This window comes from Oryzias latipes, chromosome 22 (assembly GCF_002234675.1).
Source record: "Oryzias latipes chromosome 22, ASM223467v1".
NCBI lineage: Eukaryota > Metazoa > Chordata > Actinopteri > Beloniformes > Adrianichthyidae > Oryzias > Oryzias latipes.
The window spans coordinates 11,335,877-11,363,452 of NC_019880.2; the positions used below are offsets into that span (position 1 = coordinate 11,335,877).

General features: G+C 39.8%; 2 protein-coding genes across 9 annotated transcripts in view; both read right to left on the reverse strand.

Annotated features, from left to right (window-relative positions):
- LOC101155812 (kinase D interacting substrate 220) overlaps window positions 1-19,224 on the reverse strand; it is a 55,510-nt gene extending 36,286 nt beyond the window's left edge. For 5 of the 7 annotated variants that reach the window (XM_011490328.3, XM_020713632.2, XM_011490327.3 and 2 more), the window contains exons 1-21: window positions 19,058-19,224; window positions 14,789-14,947; window positions 12,549-12,647; window positions 11,837-11,935; window positions 10,920-11,018; window positions 9,964-10,062; window positions 9,447-9,545; window positions 7,583-7,780; window positions 7,408-7,506; window positions 7,124-7,222; window positions 6,752-6,850; window positions 6,468-6,645; window positions 6,190-6,354; window positions 5,936-6,115; window positions 5,025-5,190; window positions 4,759-4,910; window positions 4,397-4,497; window positions 3,337-3,522; window positions 2,997-3,137; window positions 1,679-1,916; window positions 1,512-1,603 (exon numbers count right to left, since the gene is read on the reverse strand). In XM_011490328.3, coding sequence (XP_011488630.1) covers window positions 1,512-1,603; window positions 1,679-1,916; window positions 2,997-3,137; window positions 3,337-3,522; window positions 4,397-4,497; window positions 4,759-4,910; window positions 5,025-5,190; window positions 5,936-6,115; window positions 6,190-6,354; window positions 6,468-6,645; window positions 6,752-6,850; window positions 7,124-7,222; window positions 7,408-7,506; window positions 7,583-7,780; window positions 9,447-9,545; window positions 9,964-10,062; window positions 10,920-11,018; window positions 11,837-11,935; window positions 12,549-12,647; window positions 14,789-14,920 — 2,721 coding nt within the window. In that variant the 5' untranslated portion in view covers window positions 14,921-14,947; window positions 19,058-19,224. Of the gene's footprint in view, window positions 1-1,511; window positions 1,604-1,678; window positions 1,917-2,996; window positions 3,138-3,336; window positions 3,523-4,396; window positions 4,498-4,758; window positions 4,911-5,024; window positions 5,191-5,935; window positions 6,116-6,189; window positions 6,355-6,467; window positions 6,646-6,751; window positions 6,851-7,123; window positions 7,223-7,407; window positions 7,507-7,582; window positions 7,781-9,446; window positions 9,546-9,963; window positions 10,063-10,919; window positions 11,019-11,836; window positions 11,936-12,548; window positions 12,648-14,788; window positions 14,948-16,498; window positions 16,607-19,057 lie in introns of those variants that run through there. The other 2 variants (XM_004082534.4, XM_011490326.3) reach the window with 2 other exon arrangements.
- Window positions 19,225-20,774: 1,550 nt separating this feature from the next.
- The window catches only part of mboat2 (membrane bound O-acyltransferase domain containing 2), a 48,447-nt gene continuing 41,645 nt past the window's right edge, over window positions 20,775-27,576 (reverse strand). For both annotated transcript variants that reach the window (XM_004082258.4, XM_020713458.1), the window contains 2 exons: window positions 25,564-25,715; window positions 20,775-22,807 (listed from right to left, as the gene is read on the reverse strand). In XM_004082258.4, coding sequence (XP_004082306.1) covers window positions 22,642-22,807; window positions 25,564-25,715 — 318 coding nt within the window. In that variant the 3' untranslated portion in view covers window positions 20,775-22,641. The remainder of the gene's footprint in view (window positions 22,808-25,563; window positions 25,716-27,576) is intronic.

Consider the following 27,576-nt stretch of genomic DNA (forward strand, 5'->3'; position numbering starts at 1 on the left):
GAAGGCATCAGCGACAGCAGCAGAATCACTTAGCCTCCTGCCAGCAGACCCGGTGCCAGTGTTTTGTCACAGGGACCCACTGCTGCTAGGGCTTGTCATTAGGCAGTGGCGACACAGCAGGCAGGATAAACACCCATTACATCAATTACAGCAGGAGTCCTGGCCGCACACAGGGCACCTCGCTCTCTTTTTGTAATCATCTGTGCGTGTCCCTCCTCTGTCCTCCAGCCTATGCTGAAAACAGCAAACGGAAGGATTTCTGATCATTTAAATCAGGAAGCATTCCAATCAAGTCTGATTAATGAGATCACATCGAAATGAGTGTTCCCTCGTTTAATAGGTGAAATCTCTAAAGTGGGATTATACACACTTCATACACTTTTCTCTGTTGTTTAAGAGCAGAAAAATGAGTTCACTATTATAGATTGAAACCAAAGATCTGCTCACGATTGAAGATTTATGTATTTTTGGCAACTTGAACTCATATAGAAGAACTCCTGCTCGTACAGAAGACACAAAGCGGAGGAAATTGACAATTGTCTACAGCCAATCAGGGACGCAGAACACAGTGTGCTGAAAAAAATAAACATACAATATTGAATAAAATAAGGCGAGAAACAACAACACTGCAAAAGTTGAACCACAATTCTGTGAGGAAAAACTCCACCATCACTATTTTTTTAATCTGTTTATCCATTTTCTTCCGCTCATTTGGAATCGGGTCGCGGGGGCAGCAGTCTAGATTTCCCTCACCCCGCCCACCATGTCCAGCTCTTTTGTGCAGACACAGAGGTGTTCCCAGGCCAGTCGTAGAGATGTAGTCTCCCCAGCTTGTGCTGGGTACCTCCCCCCCAGTGGGTATGCCCGGAGCACCTCCCCAGGGAGGCGTCCAGACCAGATGCCCGAGCCACCTCAACTAGCTTCTCTGGATGTGGAGGAGCGGCGGCTCTACTCCGAGCTCTCTCTAAAACTACGTTCAGAATCTTGCCTGGAGCAAGATTTCCGAGATTTGCGCGTTGGCGTGACACATGCCCCCTGTGAACGTAGCTTAAGGAAGCGCCTGGCCACCTTGCAGAGGAAGCTCATTTCGGCTGCTTGTATTCAGGACCATGTTTTTTCAGTCATGATCCACAGCATTGAAAGGAAAATCGTCCGCTTTGCTTTCTAACTTGGCTATCTCTTCACCTCAACGGACCGGGACAGGGATCGCAAAACTATAGACACCACTCCAATTCACCTGTCAATCTCAGGCTCCCATCTTCCCTCACTTGTGAACAAGACCCCGAGATACTTGAACTCCTCCACGTGGGTCAGGAGAACTCCACCCACCCAATATACAGTATATTTGATTATAGGTTATAATCGTGGGTTTTATCCCTCTTCAAGTCAACTGTCTACTTTCAACCACTATTACATTGTATATTTTAACCCAACGGTCCAAACTTTATCAGATTGCCAGGTTAATAACCACAGGTTTGACAAACATTTTGGCTGAATTTAGCAGTTTTTACCCTTCGGTTGAGAGTGTTCCTGCTGCCCAGCTTGCCCTGATCCTGAGCCAGACTGTTCTGGGACAACTTGCGGTTCTCCTCATCCAGCGATCCTGCAGAGTAGCAGAAACCATTGGACATAAAGGTCATTATGGGGTGATGTTTGAGGTCTACTATGACTTCCGTACCCTCAGTGGGCAGAGCCTCTCCACTGGTAGCGGTCGCCATGAAGAGCTTCTTGGCTGTACTGAATCCGCGGCTGTTCAGGAACACCGGCAGGTGGACGATGTTTCTCATGTAGTCATGTCCGTTGATGTTGGAGTCTCTCAGCACACTGTTGAGGTTTTGGTTGATGGCTTTTATGATGATATGAGGGTCGCTGGCAAAGATGGAGATGAAAGGGCCCTTAGAGAAGAGAACCCTCACCTAAAAAGACAAAAAATGGGGAGATAATTGACTCCTTTTTTAACCGGAGACGATTGAAAATGTCCCAGGAACAGTCGAGTTTCCACCTTGAGCAGATTCAACAGTTGTGGATCTCTTTATTTTTCATATTTTTTAAGAGTCTGTGTCTGATCAGCTGGAGGCAACAGCCAGGCACACTGCTTAAGCTTAATGTCTCCTGTGAGAGCGGGCTGTCCGCAGCCCATGAGGCTGGGGATTTCCTCTGCTGACTGAAGAACATTGTCTAAGTGTCACAGGACATCCATTTGTGCTCCATGCATTGATGCTCTGTTAACCCCCTCCGGCGCGGGGAAATGAACCTCGATACCTAAAGCAGCTGTCAGCCCCATAAACTCCGACAACATCACATGATGTCTGCCTCTTTAATGAGCTGGTGAGAAAAGTACGCAACAAAAGACTCAACTTTGTGTGGAAGAAAAAAGAAATCTACATGAAACGGTATTTAAAGACTATATAAAGAGTGCCTGCGGGACCGTTTGAGGCTCAGGAGGGGATAACTTCACCAAAACAATAAAAAAACAAAAACTTTTATTTAACCCTTTAACACCTGAAATGTCACCAGCGACGCCTAAATAACAAGTTCTTTGACTTTGTGTAACTTTGACTCAATCCACGTAAATCAGCTGATTCTGACGTGGAGAAAAGCGGCTTTTCATGTCGACTTTCCAACACTTCACTACTGTAAAATGTTGCATAACGTTGCAAAGCACCTTTTTCTCCATGACCGAATCAGCTGATTAACGTGGATTGTGTTAACATTTCACTGCTGTACAGTGTTGTTTATCAGTGCAAAGCTGTTTTTCTCCGCTTTAGAATGAAGAGTTACGGAAGTGAAAAGAACACCAACGCTGGAGATGAGGTTCAGCCTTAAAAGGGTTCATGAAAAGGATGTTCGAGGAGCTGCGAGGACAAATCTAACCTTGGAGGGAGGCTAAGGCAGCAACAACAACGTCAACAAAAGAGACAAGAGAAAGGTCAGGTCACGTGACCTTTAGGGCAGCAAGTGTCAAAGAATTGAATTTTCCTTTTAGATCTACACACCGTGTCCAGCATCTGCAGTACTTTGTCCTGTTCACAGGCGTCTAGTCCATCAATGATAACGGCCATCCGGGTCTGGTTCTGGGTGAAGCCGTCGATTGTTTTGGCCATTTTGGACATCATTTCCACTTCATGCTTGAGAACCTAAAGAAATCACAAAACATTGACTCGAAGCAAAAATATACCCAAAGTTTATCAAGCAAAGAGAAAGGGACAACAGTGTGCAGAATATCCATAACTTCATAAGCAAATAGAATTTCCCATTAGCTATGATAACAACAGCCTTTCAAAGGACTTCTATTTGCAGCTGATTGGTTGAAATTGGTTAAATGCGTTATTCCACCTTCATAAATCCTTCGCTTTTGAGTTTGTGTAAGTTGTTGGCAGCACTGTGCAGACGCTTCCTTTGGGAGTTTAGGACGGAGATGGCCACCTGCCACCATGTTCTAGAGTTGAGCAGCAGCGCCAGGCCCACCACGCTGGCCATGGCGATCAGCACCGCGTTCACCGTCATATTCTCAGGGTCCACCTGCAGAACCAAAAGGAACCTCTGAAACTTTAAACACAAACCTTTACAAACTGGATTGGCATCATTTTGTGTGACGTCCATGTTTACATTTTTAACAACTAAAAGTGAAAAAGCCACAAACAAAAACAAAATCTTTCAAAAACAAAGATTTAAGAAAAGGAAAAATATTAGTTTAAATCTTTGGCTTAAAGTTTTGGTGCCATACAACATCAAATGTAAAAAAAAAATCTTAACTCCATTCACCTTTTATCTATTTTGAAAGCGTTCCCAGTAAACTTTTAATTCTGATTTTGACATTTTTGGCCAAAATTCAAAAAAACCTTTAGGAATTCGTTTCTGCAGAGCAGGAGTAGTTCAAAAGAAATTACGACTCTGAATTATGGGATGGAGTAACTCCGACCTCTGTTTCCTCCCTGTTGCTGAGAAGTCTCCGTTTATGTGCTCTCCTACTAGCTTACAGCCCCTCACACCCCACACAGTCAACCTAACATTACTGGTGCAACAAAAATGGAAAGCAATATCTGAGTTATCCAGCCGTACAGGTTTAAGCCAGATGCTGTTTTCGACGACCAAAGTTGTACATGGATCTAGTCGTCTACGAACTAGTGGATGCATCAGAATGGAGCGGAGCAGGGAGCTCATGGCCTCCCCAGCGTATTTTCTACGTCACAAATATGATCTTTTTCAAATGGCATTTTCTCATCTGCTCCTGATTCACGATTTGAATTAAAAAAAAACTCAGAAATTGAACTTTTATTTTAGTTTAGTTTTTCTTTATCATCAGAAAAATCCCACAAGAACATGTTAAAAACATAATAAATTACAATTTTCATCCGAGTCTTTAAGAACATATACTTTTTTGCATTTTACTCACCTTAAAGATAACCAGCAGAGCCATTCCAGTGATCAGGCAGCAAACTGTCAAGGAAAACAGCACAAAAGAGGGAATGCAGCAGGTCTTCTTCCATTTTTGTCCTGCAGGATCAAGATGGAGAGAAAGTAAGATGAGGGGAAAACCGGGGTTCATACCAACAGTTTTTTCTGTTTACATAATATAAACATTCACATAATGCATGTTATTTTGAAAGGATGTAGTTAAATGTGAATGTTTTCTTGTGTGGATCGATCCTGTTAGTCTATTGAAATAAAGGACTTTTGTCAACACCTTTCAAAATTTCATTTATTTTTCAGATGAAAAATAAAAAACACTGTAAAGTGTCATTTTAGCTGCTTTACCTTTGATCTCATCATTCATAAAAACCCTGAAGAGCCTGGTGGCCAAGAAGCCGAACTCCCTCTCGCAGGCGTCGGAGAGTGTGGCAATCATCTCAGCCAAGGAGGTCTCACCTCCAACGCTGGACAGGCGGTTATAATCCGTGAACAAGAATCTGTGTGCAACATGGGAAAGGGGAAAAAGATTGGTCTGACCCCAAAACTGAAACAAAACAATTGCCAGAACCAAAGTGAAGATTCTTTGTTCCAACTTGAAGGATTTTCCTCACCTCACAGGCAGCGCACGCGTGGTCTGCTCAGGAAGCTCCAGAGGGTTCACAAACATCAGTTTAAGCAGCAGCTCCAGGTAACCGATCTGACGGGCCAGCCGAGTGCTGATAAGCCACGCCCACCTCCAGCTCTCTCGCTCCCGGCGGCTTCCAAAGTAAACCAGCACTGACCGCAGAAAGTAACTGTTTAATCTCAGCACCAACATTTGTTTCACAGTGCTTCTTTCTGAATGCGCCTTTGAGCAAATATTTCACTACGTACTCAAAAAAAAATTTGCACGCAAAATGAATTTTTGACATAGTAAACAACAAAACTGCCAAAAAATGATGACATCACAGCAGGAGAAACCATTAAACCATGGGGACAATTTTCAAAAATTTTCACAATATGGGAATATGGAGCAATCTTAAAGTAATTTAAAACCATTTAAAAATGTTTTTACAAAAAAACATATACAATATAAATGAATTAGGAATTTGGCCGTGGTTAACAAATGGCTGGTTCTGTTGCCAAGGAAATCTAAAAAATGTACGTTTGCTGATTCTTCTAAAAATTACATGGTTCTCTTCGCTACCCAAAGATGACCAAAACCTAAAAAATGGTTGCTATGGAGATAAAACCAACACAAAAACTGCCATTTTGAATACAATTTGGGAATTTGTCACATGACCAGCTGTGGTGGTCATGCGCCTGAGGGCCACACAGCACTACTTGCTGATTTAATTTTACTACTTTAAAGTAACTTCACCAAAAAGAGCAACTAAACTTTTTTTAATGTTTCGTTGCATTAGTTTTTCTTTTAATCAGGTTCTTAACACATTAATACTTGGATCATGAAAGGCCACCATTATGGACAAATGCGCCTAACAAAGCAATACACAGAAATATTTCATTGAAATGTTCTCCTCACCAAAAAAGATGTAGAGCAAGGCGAGGAGGCTGAGGGAGACGGCGATAGCTAACTTGTGATCAACGGTAAAACCCAGGACAACCGCCACCATCCCGGAAAGAAGAAGAGTGAGGAAGATCACCAGCCAGGAAAACTGAAACAGCGGCTCAATCTGCTGCCCTGCAAATGTCTTCATCTCATCTGTTAAGACAAAGATTAGAAAAATTTTACTTTAGGATAAATCAGATGTTTGGTTTTCTTTGTTGTTTACTCACCCTCCAGTTTTTTAAGAAGAAAAGATTTTCCGCTGCCCCACTGAGCATACAAGCCCACACAGATGGGGGGCTGCATGGTGGGCTCACTCAGGATGTCTGCTAAAGCACTGCTGTACAGGTCATAACCCAGCATGTCTCCATCGGACTCAGTGGGAGAGAGGTGTTCTGATGCAGAAACAGAGTTATCACATTAGGGAAAAGACAAAAAAGGCGCTATCAAGTTCCTAAAACAACAAATCCGCATGATTTTTGTTTTCAAATAAAAAACAGGACCGTACTTGCTCCGAATATCTGTGTCAGGATGCTTTTCTGGTGGGTACAGTCAATGTTGTAAGGGGTCTCTCCTGCTTTGTTGGGGCGGTACAGCAGGCGCCCATCTTTGGGGTTCCTAAGCAGCAGTTCAGCCAGTTTTCTGCTGCGTCCACGGATGGCAATGTGGAGGGGTGTGTCCCCTTTCTTGATGAAAAATAAACAACATACCATTAATCGTTTTTTTATTTGAAAAAATATTTACTTTAGAAGAAGAAAAAAACCTGTTGTATAAGTACATAAGATCAAGTACCCGGTCCACTGCAGACACTTTGGCTCCTTTATCAAGCAGCAGTTCCACTATTTCTATGTTCCTCATTTTGGTAGCTTTGATAAGCGGCGTTTCTCCTTCCTAAAATAAAATACAAATAAATACATGAAAAAACACTTTTATTTTGAAATCAAACGAGTACATGCCAAAAATTCAACAAAGAATTTAACACATAGATATTTGAATAATATAACTTGCTTACTGATTGTTTTATCATATTATTTTTTTTACAAATAGTTAAAGAAGATATTTATAAGTTTATATGAATATATATTTATAAATGATTTTATATGATATATTACAATGTATAATATATTTAAAACCGTCTGTTTATTATTTATAGAGGTAGCTCACCTTTGTGCAGCTCTCTGTATCGGGGTTGCACTGCAGGATGTCCCTCACCATGATGGCGTTGCCTTTCTCCACTGCCCAGTAGAGGGCAGTCTTTCCATCCTTGTTTGAAAGGACATCAAATAATGTTGATCATATATTATTTAAACACATAAATTTACTCCCCGTCCTCCATGACATGGAAACGGGTAAAAAAAATGTTGGGTAACAGCTTTAATGTTTACATTTAAAACATGAGAAGGATTCCCGCTGGTCTTAAAGATAAAAAGTGGAAAAGTGACACCTACCTGGCCCCTGACGTCTACATCAGCATATTTGTTCAGCAAAGCTCGCACTATCTCCACATGACCTCCTCTCACAGCTCCAATCAGCATCGTCTCTCCATTCTGAAAGAGTTCAAATTCAAACTCAAACAAAGACTTTTCCTCTAACAATGACTGGGGATGAAGTTTTACGCCTCACCCTATCTGGAATATTAACGTAGGTTCCTGCATCGAGTAAATCCTGCACGATTTCTGTGTGCCCCTCCTTGGCAGCAATAGCTAGAGCTGTGTTCCCATCCTTGTCTGTCATGTTGACGTTGGGGTTCCTCTTCAGCAGCTCCTTCACCACCTCGGTGTAACCGCCTCTCACTGCCACGATCAGAGCCGTCATTGAGTTCTATCACAGAAAAAAACAAACAAAAAACAATCAAACACTTCAGGTATTCTCTAAAGTGTCTTCTTATCTGCAGTATTTATGTTTAAGCTTTGGGATTTCTTTCATAAACTTTCCACTTGTAATTAGACAATAAATCCTCAGCTACTATAAATCTCTCAGATCATTGATGCTCCATGTGGAACAGCCTCATCATTTGGTTTGTTTCAGCACAGACTGCATAATGACTTGAAGGAGCACAGATGCTCCAACATAATTGTGAGGATCCAGTATGCAATGCTGGCATTCATTAATGTGTTTGTCTCTCTAACAGGCACAAAAATGTAGTATTTTTCATATTTTAAGAGCTATTAAAACCCATAATGTCTGTTTTGGTGTCAATTTTACAGATTACAGTGCGATGGAAAACAAATAATTCAAAAGAAAAAACAAAAAATGAACAATTAAACCCAATAAAATACATACTTTCATCATTTTACGATATAATGAATTAGTAGCAGAGCAAGAAGAGACAATACTTTAATATTAAAGGGTTATTGAAATCATACTATATTAAACCTTTGTTTTCTAATTTTAGCTTTCAGGCCTTTTCCTTTCAAATATCAGGTCTATCCAGTTTTTCAACTCTGGCTGTACAGACTGCAATCACCACCCGGATAAATACAACATAATCTCCTTTCAACTGTCAGCATGTTGTTATAGTTTGAGCCAAATTTTCCATTTCGCAATTCTTTCTTAGTGTGCATTTGAGGGAAAATTTCCCCCCGCCGCATACTCTAAAACTCACCAACATTTGCCCCCACCTGGTCCCCGCTGAATATGAGTTTTGGGCACAGTGAGAGACCCCACCCGCCAAAAAAATCATGACATCACAGAGGGAAAACTGTCCAAAACAATGAGTGGAGCCAAGATCTCTCATGGGGCTAAAAAAACAAACAACAAAACTAACAAACGCATGTTTCAAAAATTATTATGGGATGGCCACATGGCCTATGGTTTGGTGGCCATTTTGTGGCAAAGTGTGAAATGTGTCGATTTTCACATTTTCGTACAATATGGAAAAAGAAAGTGATCGTCAAGAAATTTTACACACTCAGACCTCCAGGGCTAGTCTGCAACCACAAGTGAAGTTTTGTTGACCTTTGACCTCTGGAAGAGGTCGCTCTGTTGAATCCCCCTTCCTCTGGATTTCAATCTATCCCCTCCTAACTCCTCATGCATCATTGGGAAGCTATTCGGGAAAGGTTGTAGGTTAGCATAGCGAGCTAGCAAAAGTGGCGATCCCCTGTTGCTCACACATTTTTTTACTGGAATAACGTGAACATTTAATTCACGCATCCTTGGCTTAAACTGAACGAATTGGTATGATTTACGATGTGACCATATAAGGAATGTGTCCGTAGTTACCAAAAACCTCCATTTCCAAGGAAATCCGAAAGCTTCCTTTTGCAGATTTTGCTCTAAAAATTACATCATCACCAGGTGACCAAAAAATAAAATTGTTGCTATGGAGATAAAACGTAAAGATAAGCTATGTTCCTGCCTCAAAACCACAACAATTGGACAAACTCTATTTTGGATTACATTTCTTTTTTGAACTCCTTTTTTTTTTACTAGGGGTTTCTATCAAAGTTCTGTTTTATAAGCTGGGTTGCAATCAACTACTTACAGCTCCTTCCTGATCCACATCGGCACCATTGGCCAAAAGGTGCATCACACAGTCATAGTGACCCTTCCTGGCAGCCCAGATCAAAGGAGTGGTACCATACTGCAAAGAAAAAAGGTAAATTAGGCTCATTTTAGCACTTTTTTGTCAAATCAATTCATTCTTTTGTTCATGGTTTATAAATGGTAACCTCTTCATTTGGTGTTTTAGAGGCACAACATTTAAAAAATGGAGACCCTTTTTGTCCTAAAACAGTTGCTAAAACAGCCACAGAGCCTCTTCTCTTTCCTCGATTACCTCTTACCTTATTTAAAGAAAAGAAGCAAAGGCAAACTTGTTCAAAACAAAATTGGTGTTTTTAAAATCAGAGCTGGAGTAAAAGGGCATTTACAGAGAAATACAATCCCTTAAGGAAGACAGGATAAAAATAAGATAGAAGGCAAGTTTAAAGGTCTTAGGTTTGACCTGGCTCCAAACTGAAAAACAAGTGACCGGTAAACATCGGTCATTCTGCGGTTACCTTGTCTGAGCAGTTAACCTTGGCTCCATGTTGCAGCAGAAGATGCACGATCTCTGCGTGACCACGACCTGCCGCCCAGATGATGGGGTAGACACTGTACTGTTGGGCAACAGCAAAAGACTGAAGTCATTCCAACATGTAATTATCAGTGGTCCTTCTGTTGCTATACAAATGCTTTAAGCCCCTTTAAACTAAGAAGCTTCATGCCTAAAAACGTCCAATTATCACTCCACAACCACCTGTTTAAAATCCCAACAACACTGACCTGGAGAGCTTCAGTTTTAAAGCCCCACTCTGATGAAAACCCTGTTTTTACTGTTATTGACATGTTCTAGTTGCATTTTTCTAAAGATGGAGGACACGTATTAAAATTAAACTCAAAGTCGCATTTTCTTAGTAATTCTTTATTCAAATCCTTGTGAATCTAGAGCAAATAAAATAAATATGGTTTAAAAAAGATCATATTTGTGACGTAGAGAATCCGCCGGGCAGGTCACAAGCTCCCTGCTCTGCTCCATTCTGATGCATTCACTTGTAGACAAATAGATTCATGGACGTCTTTGTTTTTTCTTGTCCAAGCTGGCGTCTGGCTCTAAACTGGACGGCTGGATATCTCCAATATTTTTTTTTGTTTTTTTTTTCCAATATTGCTTGACATTTTTGCTGCTCCGGTAATGTTAGGCCAGGGTGTGAAGGGCTGTAAACTGGCAGGAGAGAATGATATTGCTCCACGCCAACGGCCACGCCCACAACAAAGATGATTTTTTTAATGAACTACTGCCGCTATGCAGAAACTACGTCCTTGATTTTTGTCTAACAACAACAATCATAATTAAAAGACGACTGAGAACACTTTTAAAGAAGCTCAAAGGGGATCAGAGTGAGTCTTTGAAAGAAAACTCGAAGATTTCAGGTTAAATTAATGATGCAAACGATGAGAAGACTTGTTTCAGTACCTGTCCAGTAATGTTGGGGTTGGCCCCTTTTTCTAAAAGAAGCTCGGCCACATCTGTCCGGCCCTTGTAAGCTGCCCACATGAGAGCAGTCCATCCTCCCTGAATGAAGGAGGAAAAAGAAGACAAGAAGTTTCATTAATCAATGCAGCACCTGTAGATCCCTCCACATAACCAGAACAGGTCTGTAGATCCCATATAGAGTCACATAATCCATCACATAGTCCCATCATTGGCTTCCTTCGCGGTCCTTGCATCATGAAGTGCAAAAACAATACGATGATTTTTGGGTTGGAAAATGTTCTATTTATGGATATTTTTCAGCGACTGAGTGGTGTCACATTTCCAAATCCAGCTGCAATGACTCGCTGTGACATTTCCTGTGTGTCTTGAACACCCCCGTCTGACTCATCCAATAGAGTTAGGGCTTTTTAAACAAAAACTCAGAAATCAATCAATTACATTTTATTGTTTTTTCTAAGCAAAATAACAGTTGGCATATGACTGTGTTTTAATATTTTGTCTCCTGGAGTAAACCAGAAATTCATGTACTGTAATTAACTTTGTTTATAATTATTCTAATTAAGTGAGGTTGTCATGGCAACTATGATGCTTCAACAAAGCCCAGATGAAACGGCTAAATTATATCTCTGCTAAAAGCCCAGGCAGTCCAGTAAATAGAATTAACATAAAGAGACGGGCCATTTTCTGGAAAATTATATTATTAAGAGTCAATTTCTAAACTAAATGTTTATCTTGTTTAATCAGAAATTGCACTACCCCTTTATCTAAACAGTAACCAAACAACAGAAATGTTCACCTGAATTATATCTGCAGATATATGGCCGCCAAACACAAAATAAGTGCCAGTATGTCATCGAAAACACAGACGTTTTTCATGTGTCAGTCCATCTTCTTACCAAGTCTCTGTGTTCCAAGTTGGCATGGTTCTCCAGCAGCTCCCTCACCACCTCGATGTGTCCCTCCTTAGCTGCTGAGATCAGTGCAGTCCAACAGTCCTGCACAGAGAGTCAGGTTGTTACTCTGAAGCCTCCATTCAGACCCCAAAACTGCCTGAAGAAGTTCGTAAAGGAGCCTTCAGGACAACCAAAGACGGGCAAAACTGCCAAACCTACCAGCTGGTCATACCAGATGCTCATGGGAACAAGATGTCGCATTGAAAGACAACCAGAGGGTAAAACTACAAGAAAGAGTAACTACAGGATGCACAGCTTCTGCTGGTCAAGTGAGAGCGAGCAAAAGCTTGAGTGAGCCATGTGTAATCGTAGGTTGCATATATGCGTGATGTTAATAGAAGGTGTGTGAGTAAACACGTGCAGGCGTGGGGCTGGATCTGAAGATACAGGGTGTTGTCTGGTGAGATGATGCTATCATTTAGTCAAGAGTGAAGGTAAAAGTGTGTAATGAGGTGTCATTATGGCTCATAATGGCTTATAATAAGCACTGAGAGTGGTGAGTTCAGCAAAATGGAACATCAAGGCCAACAGTTACGTCTTCATCACTAAATGGAAACGTTGTAACCATAAGTGTTGTTCTTCACCTGGGCTGCTTTTAGTTTTAAGGATTTTTACTGTTAAAGGTGTGTGTGTGTGTGTGTGCTTGGCTCCTTACAACATCGTCCAGATCAACGTTGGCTCCTCTCCTAATGAACTCTTGCACTATTTCCAGGTTGCCCAGCTCTGCTGCGACCATCAGGGGGGTTTGTCCATTCTGAAATAAAAAATAATAATAAAACAGCGCTTTCTAATCAGTCACAGAGCCACCTTTTTTGTAAATTTATAGTCAGAAATCACTGACAAAATGAGGCAAACATTTACAGCAATTAATCATTGGTTGGAGTTTGAAACCACTTTCAATGAAAAGTCTATGTAAACACGTAGATGTGCGTTTTGGTCCTTTGCATTTCAGACTCACACATCCATGCATCGCCACACACATTTTTAAGTCCTTTTTCAGACCCTAAGTACAAAACGTGCAGCCATTGATACCTGTTGAAAGTTAAACCAGTTGAACTTTGACCCATCAGGGAATCGGATTTGGTAGTGACAAATATGTGGCGTCACAGGAGGGCAAACTGTTTCAAAATTGATCATGATGGAGAAAAAATTATAATTGTGGTTTGTGCACGACCCAAATTATATGATATTGAGCTATGAAAGGAAAATCCTGGAGAAAGATTTGCACCGTTTTGACATTTTGCACCAAGCCTCTTCCAACTGCCGATACATGCGCTAGTATCGGGTTGTGACAGTCCAGTGTGAACACCAATTACTAAAAAACGCTCAAGAACCAGCGTTCTAAAACAGGCGACACCTGGCTGGTGTGAACGTAGCATTAGGCCTCGGTCACATGAACCTCCACGGAGGTTGACCCGTACTGGTGCTGTGGGTGCAGAGAGGAGTGGTGAATCCTAAGAGGAGCATTGGTGTGTCTTGCAGTACCCTTTGGCAACCTCAAGGGAAGTCATTGAAAATGGAACATACAATAGTCGTGTGTGTGTGTTAAGTGTATCGTAAAGTATTCATAAGTTAAATGTAAGTTGCACACATTTAAGACATTTGGGTGACGATGTCATACGGTGCCCTATCACCACACTCTAGTCCAGGGGTATTAAACTCCAGGCCTTGATGTCCGGCTTCCTGCTGGTTTTCCAGACACCCTGCCTTATCTGCTGCTGATTACCTGGATCAGGTCTGTTTAGCTAGTAAGGAGCTTCAACGGCCCTCAAGAGCTGGATTCTGACACCCCTGCTCTCGTTAGTAAGTGGTGAAGGCTGACCCCTACTGACCCCATGTGAATATGACACATATGGTGTGTGCACAAAGGTACCTGTAGGACACCCATAAGATGCCCACATAATCTACACTCTGACTGTCTAACTTCCTAAATTCTAACAGTCAGGCTGCAAGCAAGGAGCTCACACTTCTCACGTGAACAGCACTAATAGGCGTCTTTGTGCAGTCTGCAAGATTTGGGGGTTGGAAAAAAAAAATCTGTTCAACACGCCTGCATCTCATCCATTTCATCCCTGCTTTACTGTTGAGTGTTCGCTAAGACTGGACGCCTACAGCTTACCTGTGGAATAAAAAGGTGCATGAACGTTTTCTGTCTACAGGCTCATTGAGCGGTCTACAAACTTGATATCTCATTGGAGTGCACTTGCATGTCCCGTCCTGGTTTGTCAACTTTTTGCCAGCAGAAGGCTTGTATCAACCCGTAAGGGCAGTTATGACTAAATTGTGTTGTGTACGTGTCGCCACGGTAACTGAGACATCAGAAGCTCTTTAACATTCCAGTTGTTTGGTCAGAGACTGTTTCCTTGGATAATCCCATCTGTGTGACAGACTCACATGAACTTTGATGTGGAGCCAACAAGTGAACCCTGACCTGCCTGGAAATGTAGAGATCAGTTTGCTTGCAGGTGAACTCTGATCGTTTCTAGAGTTTGATCTCCTCTCACAAATGCAGACTAAACCAAAAAATTTGTGAAAATGTATCCAGCCCAACTATCCTACAGTATAAAAAAAATGCCCAAACTTCTTCTGCATTCGATTATTTACAATTCTGACGAAAAAATGTACCAACTTTTCTCTTGTGAAGGATTAAAGTTCATTTCAAAAGATCCGGAAACTAGTTGTTTTTATTTATGTATGTAGGTCTTGTTTTAAATCTGTTTTAACACTGAATAAATAATTGTTTTTTTGTTGGGTATATCCTGCTTCTGAAGTTTGTTCTTTCTGTTGTTGTCCCAGCTGAATAGGGGATGAACTAGCAGTTGCAGCTATCTGCTTAAAAGTGTCTAAATTAACCACAACACTGGTGTACAAACTAAGGGATTTGTAGTGACTTACATCACTTCTGCTGTCCACATCCCTGAACTTCTCCAAGTGTGCTATAATGGCAGGCAGGTCCTCCTCCTCCACATAGTTGAACAGACTCTGGACAGCCAGAGACGCCATCTTCAGGGAGGTGGTGGTATCCATGGCTCACGGTGGATGACCTGTACACCATTGTAAGGCGAGAGCAGATCAGCATCTCCAGAGGCAAAGCCTAGCATCTGTTTGGCTTGTGCAGTTACACAAAAGTCAATAAAGGCAAACAACCAAAAAAGAAAAAAAATTAATAAAGCAACACTGTTCAAATACTTCCAAGACATCAAAAACGAAAGTTTATATATGCTCCTGTAAGTAAAAAAAAACAGCTTTGAATAAGCTCACGTGACCCATAAATACAAATCCAATCAGATCTGAAGAAATTCCTCTATGATATATTATTCTAATTGGCCTTCAAAGCAAATGTTCCAACAATGAGCATGCTCATTAGTTATTCCCAGTTTTATTACGTGCACCCACTGAAGCGGAAAATATGAACCGCTGCTTGGCATAATGATTTGAAAGCCCCCCAAAGTTCTGTCCTACAGTAAAACGGGTCGTTAAATTCTGCTAAGCTTGAACTCTGATCGTTAAACTTTGACTCTTGGTGGCTAATCGGTATTTTTTTGTCGTATTCTGAAAGTAAATTGACTATCTGAACTTAGTGTGCGAAGTAGAAGGAAGTGAAAAAGTACAATCAATGCAAAAACTTCAAAAAAATATCAAATAAAATGTTACCATCTGCTGCACTGATAAGACCACAGTGCAAAGGTGGAGCAAAGCAACTATTTAGATGGAAATCAATGCAGATTATTAAAAAACATATTGATTATTAAAAAACGAATCCATCGCTATTTAGAAAACGCAATATTGAATCAAGGTTGCGTCCACTGATTTATTTTTTTGTCAGCCTTTACCCCACTCATGAGTCAAAAAAATAAAGAAACATTTTTCATTTTCTACCGTATCTATAGTTTCCTCAGACCTTTAATGCATCATTACCCCAGACAAAGAAACCCCCGTCGAATGCAACATGCATTAAAGTTTCATTTGATCGATAAAAAAACTCATTTATAATTCATCAAGTTAGGCTCTTCCATCACGGTGGAGGGCTACTTCCTGCCCGACCCAACGCAGAATTTAATAAGCAGCTTTCATCTCCTTGGCAACGCATTTTATGTAATAGCCACCAAACAGGCAGCTCAATACTTTGTTTTAATCCTTGAAACGAGCTGCTCAGGCTGAGGTCGAAGAACACTTAGATGTCATATGGCTGTAAGTACAAAGGATCAACAGTTCAGATGAAATCTGGGAAGCCAATCAATGCCTATCCAAACAGGGACTTTTTTTTTTTTCATTTTTATTTTGTTTGCGGCCCTCTGTCTCTTTTGTCGGCATATCACCTGTTAAAAGCCCCTATCACACAGAGGCAAACAGAAATCCTTTGTTAACAGTGACACCAATGGGAGCCTGCTGACACACCCTCCCCAGCTCCCGGTCTCCAAACAATGGCTTCAGACTGAGACCACACAGGAAGCAATCGGTGAAAAAGCTCATCTCTGCCTCTGCCCCTCTGTCCAGATGTAACCATACAAACACCCCTTCTAAGAAATCGCACAAAAAACAGCTCAAATGGTCTTCAATCAAACAAACAAGGAAAAACTAATCAAAAAAGCTGTTAACCCTTACCTTGGTGTGAGGTCAAAGTTACTGAATCTACCAGTTCAGAGTCTGATTCCTCTCTGTCACTAAAAAAATCAACTGCTGGGCGGACAGCCCAGCATCCCCCTTTTTTACAGAGAGCTGAATATTAGATGAGGGGGACAGCCCACGCCCATCTCCTCCCTTCACACAAAAGACATGCAATCCCATTTCTGCTCATTGCACTAAATGGCTTTGGTTCAGTGGATGCAGATGAAGAGAAGCAAGTAAGATACAACACAAATGTCTGCCTTAATTCCAACAGGGCTAAGTAAACAAAACAAAACACTGAATATTTAAATTTGAATCAATCAGATTAAAACGTAACCTTTAATTGATAAATTATATACTTTTATTAGCAATTATTGGTATTTTAAAGGTAAAAAAACACCTTTTTTTTTTGGGATCATTTTTAAAGCAATAGTTCATAACTTTAGTAATGATGTGTTCAATTTAAAAACTACTAATATGAAAGCAGTAGGGCTGCACCATATGAGGAAAACTTGCAATTTGCATTAATGATCAGTATTGCCATGACTATATACCTTGCACACATCGACAAATACCAAAAAATCTGAATACACAATTTCAATTTCACTGCAACAGTTTAATTTAAATAAAAATCATTAACATCAACGTTAACATAAATAGCACCTTCTGCTAGGTCAACAACATAAAGGAGTCCACCCCATTGGTCAAATGCACATTTAAGGTTACCATTTATCGCAATTTTTGCTGATTTTTCCGATATACGTATTGCACAGCAGCAATCAATGCGTGATTTATTAGACAATACATATTTATTTTAGAATGTAAATTTAACAATAACTTCAACCAAAGGGTGGTAAATTTAATTGATGTGTTAGCAGAGGAAAAACTCCAATGACTGCATAAAAATGAGTTTTTGAATCATTAGATGTTTGGCATATTCATCCTGAAAGTCCAACTCCAATCTTTGGTTCCCAGTTTTCTTTTAATTATGTTCACCGGGAGGCAGTTTTAGCAAAAAACAAACAAAAGAACAAAAAATGGCTGTTTTCTGGGGCATAGTTTATGCAGAGTGGCATAAACCGTTGTGGGGAGGGCCATTGGCGCGGAGCAACCCCACCACCCGTCTCGTCATCCATTACTGAGAGCTCTCCGTTTACAGTCTCCCGCCAGCTTACAGCCCCTCACACCCCCAACTTAACAGTACGGGTGCATCAAAAATGGCAAGCAATTTTGGAGCTATCCAGCCGTGCAGTTTAAAGCCAGATGCCAGTTCGTACAAAGAAACCAAGGACTTTAAGGGATCTGGTCGCCTACATAAGAATGGAGCGGAGCATGGAGCTTGTGTTCCATCCATCATATTTTCTCTGTCACAAATAAGCTTGTCTTTTAAACGGCAATTTTTAATCTGCTCCTGATTCACAACCATTTGAATTAAGACATACTCAGAAATTTAATTTTAAGCTTAATTTTCCTAAAAGATGTCCTCCATCATCAGAAAAATGCCACAAACACACATTAAAAACACCCAAAATACAATTTTCATCAGTGGGTCTTTAAAATCTAAATATCACTGGCTCAGAGGAACCATTATATGAGGATAGTGCACTTCGTTTATTATTTTAACAATCATTCAAAGCTTTTTTTGGGATCATTTTAACAAAAACCACAGTGTGTTTGCAAAAGCAAAGATGATAGGGACTTTAATTCAAAAAAAAAAAAAAAAAACTTAGAGCCAAAAAGAATTTTGTCGCTGTGCGTAAATAAGTACATAAATAAATAAAGAAAATGCCACATAGTAAACGTCCCTCAGCTGTCATCTGCACAAGTTGAAAGCAGAACATTGCAACTGAGCAGGCAACATTGGATAGGATCTCTAAATTTAACCGGTCAGCTTTCATGGCAAGTCATGTGGGTATGAAACTGCTGACAAAACATACATACCCAGTGTACAGAACAGACGAAGGAGAGGGGGGAAAACTTCATTGGTATGTCTGAAAAATTTCACTTTGAGATTTTCCGGACTGAAGATGTTACTTTTAGCTCAGATCCCAACGACTGTGTTTTAAATAAAGGTCTTCCTACGTGCCTGCGCTGAAGCAAATGTCTGGGAGTTTGGATTGACACAGAAACAGTTAAGTTCTGCAAACATGACTGAGAGGGAAATATAGTTTGTAGGACAAAAAACACACAATAATGTCAAACCCGTCAATGTGTCAACAAACTTAAATTTAGACGGTTAAACTCATTTTGTGACAAGTTGTAACTAACGGTGGCTTGAATTTTAATGTAAACACATCTGTTTTCACATGAGTCGGGGGGGGGGGGGGGGGTGATAAACTGTCGTCATTTTATTTACTTATTTATTTAATTTGAGCTTAAAAAATGCACCAAACAACTTAACTTTATGTTTTTGTAAAGGAAAACAACAACAAAACGAGCTAGCCAAACTCTAATTAGCTAAACAGCTAACAGTGGCTAACAGTTTTTTTCACTTTCATCACTTTTTTACAAACCAGGACAACACAGCGTTATTAAGAACTAAAAAAGTGGTCTTACCGTTGAAAGTTTTTACTTGGTTCGTTATTGTAACAGTTTGTGCTCCGGAGTATTTTTTCTAAACAGCTGTCATGATGAAAAAAAGACGCTGGGTATTTTACCTGCCGCAGGCTTTCACAGTCATTTTTACCAACAACTAGAAATGTCAGCGGACTGTAACTCCGCCCCCTTCTCTTCTGTTTATAGTTGACAACTGTATCCGAGCGGAGCATGCGCAGTTTGGGTCACACAGTTTTCCACAGGAGACACAAAACCCAATCTGACGACGGGATTAGAATTGTCGACGGGATTAAATAACACGATGGGGGTACGAACAAATTACCACACCGAACAACAAGTTACAGGCTTTAACTCAGATGGTTATTTTTAGGATAATTTAATGGTACTTTTTTCTTGAATTTAAGTAACTTTAATTTAAATCAGTAAATAAATCAAGTTTATTTTAAAAATCTAAAACCTGATGACCATATTAAAACCTTTTCTGCTATGGAACCATCTTGCATAAATGAGTCGTTAAAGATTTTTTTTTTAGGTAGATTAGTGGTTTAAAATAATTACTTTATCATCAGGTTTATTTTTGATTCTACAACCTTTACACCAATGAAGGACTGTTTTTCACAAATCAAAACCCAACAAGAGCCACTAAACTCTACTTTTTTGTTTTATAAGGGGAAAAAATCAGTTTTTCCTATCACTCGTTCATTTTTTGCATGTATAAAACCCCAGATTTGATAAGAGTTTCGATTTTTTCAAAATAAAAGTCTTTTCTTTAATCAATTGAAAGTGGTGCATATAAAATTTATTTCAAAATAAAATACAAACTTTTCCATATTGCCTGAATTATTCATTGAAACAGAGCAAGCCAAAAAAATGACATTACCTGTTGTCTCTATCACTTTGTGGATGTTTGTTTTTAAACAATATTTTTGTTCCTGTGTACCCATACATGCTGCATTATGGCTGCTATAGAAAAGACAATTTTTGTGTGTATTTTACAATAAATGTGCACCAATGTTGAGTAATTACTGGGATTAGCTGCATGAATTTATTAGTCTGATTTGGTGTACTGACATCATTTTTGTTTTCTTAGGATCCAATATACTTTCATTCATGTAAGCACATGTGTTTTTGTAGCAATGTAAAAAACAGTTTAACTTAGTTTTATAGGAACAATAACTCTGAAATTCCTTTTAAAAATAAATTTCAAATTAAATTAAAGATAATTTAATTAAAAAAAATTATTAGGGATTTTATTTTTTCTTCAAAGTCAAACAGCCACAACTGAGGTATATAGTAGCTCTGCAACTTATTCTGGTGATGCACAATGATTGGCACAATATCAGCATCGACAGATTCCTTCATAAATCTGTCATCAGTATCAGCCAATCGATTTCTGGCAATTTGTGTGTCACCCTGCTGCGGGAAGTCAGCTGTGAGCCTGGAATCCCCCTGTAGATTTGTCCCTACCCAGATGAGAGTGAACTTACAACACTATCAATAATTTTAATTTGACAAAGGATGCAGATTTGGGAGTTTACTGAATTTTCTAAAGGTTTTTATTGTATTTTAGTCACAACTTTTATAAAGGAAGTGCAAGCATGCAAGTGTTATACAATAAATCCCCTATTAATGTGTTGTTTTAATGTCAGCATCAAAGATTTTTGTGTTTATATCATCCCAAAGTGAATTAAAATGATTACTTCACAGACAAGCAGTGTAGTGTTTAAAAATAATTCTCTTTATTTTTGCCACATAAATCAGGATTTTAATGTACTGTTATACAAATCTTTCCATAAATTTTCCTTCTGACAGAAAAATAACCATCATGTTACACAGGCGCACGCACACCAACACACGCAGCCACACGTACACACAAAAACAAAGATGCGCCATTTGTGATTTGGCACTGTGGACACATGGAGCAGTTTGCATTGATCTGTTGGTTCGGGTGGCCATGCAGTGCAATAAATGCTCTAGCATAGCCTCCCACCCCCCACCCCGAACCCCCCCTTCAGCTGGCCGTCCATCGCCTGCACACGGCCCAGGCTACAGAAACATGTAGAATGAAAACACATCCACATGTACAGATCACATGAACACCGGTGCAAACACACACACAGTTATGGCAGGAGTATGCAAATGTTAGAAAGTCTTAGTAAGAAATGCACGGTTCACAGCTCAGATCTGCCACCTCGCTTTGACTCAACAAAAGCCCATTTTTGAGTCAGAACTTTTTCTTTTTCTCTAATGAAATATAATTCACTTCCTTATCTTTAAGGAAAAATCATTTTCTTTCAATAAATGCAGTAAATAAGCCCCAAGAATGATCTAAAATGAGGCTGTGTGGACTCGTGTTTCAAAGAGTAAACCATAATATTAGAAAGGCTTAGGGTGAGCCAACATACTAAGAACAAGAGGAACCAGTGTCTCATCCACCATACAGTAAGATGCACCCTGAAATCTACCCAAACGAGAAGCAAACACAGAAAGAAAGACCATTTTACTCCAATCAGCTGGTCAGGATTTAATTCAAAGGTCCTCACAGGCAGCCAGAATACAGCAATCACTTCATTTGGCTTGTAACAGTTTTTTTTCTCTGACGATTAATCTGGTTCGATTTATGTGGCTTTTGCAGGATTTGATAGCAAAACTGTGCAAGTTATCATCAAGAACGTCCATAATAAGGTCTTCAATATTTTAATATGTTTTAGGTAGTTCCACTCAAGAAGCAATTGAAATCCAAAAACCAGTGCTGTGACAGACGTGAGGAGATGAAGTACTTTTCTGAGTCTAAAATCCCTCAAAAAATAAAATAAAATAAAAAAACAACCACTTGATTCCCTTTGAAAAACACCTTTCCATTGACTCACATTTTTCAAAATAAAAGACAAGCTGACAAGCATATGAAAAATGCAAAAATTAACACTTAAGTCCTTTTTTTACCTTTTATTTCTCATTTCTGAAGATGGACAACATTTGAATGTCTTTCTGGTTTTCTGTCAGTTGTAGTCCCCCCACCCTTCCCAAAAGAAAAAAACAATTTTTTTAAAAATATTGTTATCACAAACATCTAAATACAAAACACGTACGACATGAAATCTTTTCGAAGATTTTTTTTTCTTCTTTTAAAAAGACAGATATTAAATAATAATTTTATTATTCCTAAGGCCTGTTTTGAAATTGGCAGCTGATGATAAAGGTTATTTTTCTTTGTACACACCTTCTGTTCTCGGCCATCAAACCCAGATGACGACAAAAAAACCCACATACTGCAACCCCTGCTCTATCAGACTAGAGTAACTGTGTTTCCTGCTGTCCAGTTTAACTCAGAGTACATAGAGGGTTTAAGGCAGCTTGAAGGTTTTCCAATACTGTAACCACGATTACTTGTTAACTTAAACTCCATCTTGGTCTTTTATCCATGTCAGTGTGACTGTTCTTTCAATTGGATGTGACAGGATTTTTTTCTGTCTGATAAAAATACTTATTTTTTTGTTATCTTTTTTTACTTTTTCTTTTGGTTCTTCGTCAGGTAAACAGACTCAAAACAGTCCCCGGCTCCGCCTGCTGCTCTGTCCCGAGCCTCATGAGGTCTTGTCCTTCTGGTTGCAGTTGCTGTCTGTGCTGGGATCTGATTGGCTGTCCTTCTGCTGGTTTTCTTGCTGCTCTTTAGCCTGGCGGCGTTTCGATTTGACAGGCAGTGCGAGCACCACCAGGAGACACAGGAGGTGTAGGAAGAAGTACCATGAACTGTGAAGACAAAATGTTGATTTTTTTTTTGGTCTTTTCCTTCCTTCTATGACTTGACTATTCCTATCAAGTGAGCTTTCACATGACAGTTTTACCAAAATGGGGTTCAAACTCTGGTGGTGCATAGCTTTTAAAGTCCCACTCCAATGAAAACCATGTTTTTGGTGTCTTGAAGCATGTTTTTGTTGGATATTTCTCAATGGAAGGAATATATAAAGAAAATTAAAGGGCCCATATCATGCAACATCAATTTTTTAAACTTTTAAGTGTTTTATCATGTTAATTACTCACTATAAAAAACCACCCCCAAGTTGTATTTTGATCCATTCACACATTTCTGGGTATTCCTCTAAAAGTTTGTGCTCTGAGCACCAACCCCTCCCAACCCATGAAAAAATGAGCGGGTTCTCATATTGTAATGTAGATAAGTGAGAAACCGCTCCTTCCAAGAAGAGTCTTCTCTGCCAGCCCCCAGGCTACCACCCTTTCTCAGCAGAGCTAGCGGTGTTCGGCAAAAACGCTATGCGTAATATGCTCATCCATCTTTGCAAAACTTCGAATGTTGTTTGTTTTCATGGGCGAGACGCAGACACGCTGCCGACTCTAGGGTGACGCCTTAAAATGGGCCGTACCCACAAGGGGCAAAAGTCGGTGCCTAAGAGATTGAGCCGTCTCACTGCCGGGTAGGAAAATAAGCTGTGAAAATAACTAAAATTTCATTTAAAAAAATGCATTCTTTAGTGTCCCAAAGTTAATATTAAATTATATATAAATGGTTTCAGTTTTCTCTAAAAGGGTTAAGAAAAGCATGATATAGGCCCTTTCAGCTTTGGGCACACCCCATCTCTTTCATTCCATCATCCACCATAGTAGAACGCTTTCTTCATTCAAATCGTTGTGAATCAGGGCAGCCGGGGAAAAAATGCCATTTGAAAAAGCTTGGAGCTGTAACATAGGGCCAAAGCTGGATATAGCTCCAATATTGCTCGCCTTTTTTGTTGCCCCAGTAAAATTAGGTTGGGGTTGTGAGGGACTGTGAGATGATGGGAAGTAGGAGCGGGTTTATTTCTAAAAAACTCCTGCCGCTCTGCAGAAACTACGTCCTAAAAAACAACAGGTTTTTGGATTTTGGCTAAAAACGACATAAGTGTAATTAGAAAACCACTGCGAACGCTTTAAAAATAGCTTAAAAGATGATCAGAGTGGCTCTTTAATGCATTTATCAGGTCACAAGTTTAATCCATCCAACTCTTTGGCTCCCAAACAAATAGCTGCTAAGTGTTTTACGGACTGTCTGGCAGCCACTTGCTGATGACCAGATATTTATTTCACGGCGGATTACGGAACAATGTTCGAGCCGCTCAGTTTTATTTTCTCCCTATCTCTCCCTCATTAAACTGTCTTGTTAATTGTCACAGCCTAACAGCAGAGAGCCAGGCTAATAAAAGTCTTCATTCTATAACAATGTGGGCCAAAAATCTATTGGCTATTTTTGCAAAGCAATGGTGTCACACACAAGCAGTTAATGTGAGTGTCAGAAGTCAGAATTCTCTCTCCCCCACTGGTCACCGGCGGGAGCTGTCTCCAGAGTTCTAGACCCACTACATCTCCCAGCAGCCCCGGCGTGGAGTTTCTACACGCCTGCATTGCCAAGCATTATATCTTGACTTGATTTTCTGATTTCATGACTCCGTTTGCCTGCCCCGAATCTAGCCTGGATTCTGACTACTCCTATTTCTAATCTGATTGACCCCTGCCTGGCTGACCCTGATTTAGCTTTGTGGAGTATAGTTGTGCTAATAAAACCTGTTGTATTTGGAACCAGCCGTCTGCCCGTTTTGTGACAACACATAAAAAATAAAAAGGCACAAACATTAACTGTCTGTCGCATGACGTTTGTTTAATTTTTTTAGCAAAAAAATCAAAAAAAAAACAAACAAAAACACATCACAATAAAAAAAGATGCATTTTTTGTTGAAAATGATAAAAAATAGACAATGCAATAAAAATTTTGGCAATATTTAACTGCATTTGAAAAAGGCTTTTAAGATGTTTCTAATAGGGTCACACATCTTTTAGAATTTTGGTGGAAATCCTCTTTGAGACCCAGTTATACTTTAATAAGAAGCTGATTAGCTGACCTGAGCAAGATTATTTAAATCATTTAAATCTTGATTTAAATGATCTTTAAGTCTTGAAATTAGCTCCAAATCGGGAAGGAGGTCAGAGGGAATATGGGTAATTTGTTTACCCCTTTATGAATTACAATAACTACACCATCACTAAAGTAAACTAAGGATCAAGTCTAAGATTACTGGCTACCTTAAAATGAAGTTACATGATCCACTTTTTGATGCCAAAAGATTTAAACCAACTGGGAAGAAAATAACAAGAACTCAGTGGATCAAACACAATCACTTCTGCCTTAGTTTAGTTTCATATGAACCTGAAAAGGTCAGGTCTGTCTGTACATATCGCTGAAAGCCGCTTAGCATAACAGTTTGAAATAAAAGAAATTAAATTAATAAAGTTGTAAATTAAATTGTTTTACATTTTTACTTAAAATTCTTTTGGAAAGAAGTTAGAAAAAAAAGTAAGGGGTCCCAACAATGAGCCCTGTGGAACCCCCATAAGGAGGATCTGTAACAAATTCCTTTCAACAAATCAAAAACAGTACCAGAAAGCCCCACCAGGTTATAAAGCCAGGCCAGTAAAAGTGACTTTTCTTTTAACCAGATCAGTACGGATAGTCATACCTGTAGAATTTTAGTGAGGACCCCACAGCAAGGAGGACAAACGGGACCACCGTGTAACTAATGGCGACCTGTGTGCACGCCCACGTGATGACATCATAGACTAACTTGTGTGAGTCGGAGACCAAGAAGTATGGTCTGATGTTGTGTCTCACCTGGAAAAAGGAAAAAAATCGTTGAGAACTTTTTAACGACTTTCATTCTTAACTTCAGTAAAACATGCAGCTCTCATTTTGCAAATATGTGGCCGACAAACTTCTCCTGCTTGTTATCTCTCTGTTTCTCGTTTAAAAAGAGAAAGCTTTCCTTTCTGTCAGACTGCAGCCATTAGTCTGAGGGAAGAAGTGGGTCAGTGTCCTATCCATCGTCTCCCAGTTTGAGGAAAAATAAAGTGCCTGTACGGAAACCTGGATGCGAAATTTCCTGCTTTGCCATTTTACCCAAACACTCCTTCAATAGTATATATTTTACACAGAGCTATATCAAGTATTTATGGGTATCACTGTCTTCACTGCTATAAATAATGTTTAGAGTGCTATCAGTTTGGAGGATAAAAGATTATGATAAGAGAGACAAAGTGGCTGTTCAGAGGGAGGGCATGAGCAGAATTTCAAAGATGGCTGTTACTGTGAGACACTGCCAAAGACCTGAACAATACAGATTGAAATGAGAAGATAAGGCAATCTGACTTTATTGGGATGGTTCGTTTTGTAGTCTGAGGCCGTATAAAGTTCTTTACATGCAAATAAAAGCATTAAATTATTGATAAAATGGGTTTGAATAAGGTAAAGGAAAGGAAAAGGAATTTGGTGGATGGAGTGTAGGTGGTGGGGAATATCAAACAGGGGCACAAAAAAGTATATGGAGACTGTGTATACTATTTATAAACTAGTAGTAGCATAGCTGTATAACTACGCTCACATGGGCATGTGACGTGCGTTCAAAAATGCACTCTTGAGTGTGTTTTTAACCCATGGGGTTTACACTGCAAAAGCAGGGAGGGGCTTCTTCTTTTCCTTTTGCTACCCTTTACTAGCGCGCGTCCGCCACCGACAGTTGGAAGAGGCTCGGTTCAAAATGTCAAAGAGGGTCAAATCTCGCGAAACTAGCTTAAGGCTTTTTCTTTTAAAACTCTATTCTATATATATGAAAGAATTGGTGTCATAACACTTTGGTAGGGAACGAAATGCAATTAATAATTTTTCCTCCATGATCAATTTTCCAATGATTCGCACTTCTGTGAATTTAAGGGGACGTCATTATTTGGCTACTACCACATCTTAGTCCCTGATTGGTCACAGTTCAACACAGTTCCACTTTCAAGACGTGTTAAATGACTTAAAGTTTTGTAAGTAGAGCCCAAAAATGGTCGCAGAAACTTGCATAGCGACGTACGAAAATGCAAGTTATGAACGTGGAAGCCTAAATAAATCGCACGTATACATGTGTTTACAAAGATTTTGGTGGTATGCTTGTACGTACATTGCCTGGGGTGAAGTGAACATAGCTTATTTTTCAGTCAGTGTAAAGAGTAGTGATGTGGTTCTTGGTAAAAGCCCAAAGCCTGTTGAGACGACTGTGTTGTGATATTGGGCTATATAAATAAACTTGAATTGAATTGAACTATTTGTCTGGCCTGTGAAGGGTTGTAAGGAGGAGTGGCCACATTATAAGAGGTGTGTCTTGCAGTTCCCTTAAGGCTCATGCGGCCACCTCAAGGGACAATGAGCCGTTTGGCGGCTTTATGGCCCGTTACTGACCCCGTGCAAATGAATTGTGCATGGATGCCCACATAAACTACAGTCTGATGGTCTAATTTTCTAATGTCTAACAGTCAGGCTCCACGCAAAGAAGCACTTATAGGATCCCTGCGCAGAATTTGGTCAGGCGGTATAAAAAAAGAAAAATCTATACAACACGGCTACGTCTCAGTAAACAGGCTCACCGAATGACCTTAATATTTTGTGTAGTCCACCTGCGCACACCACACATGTTTGCCAATTTTTCGCCACAGAC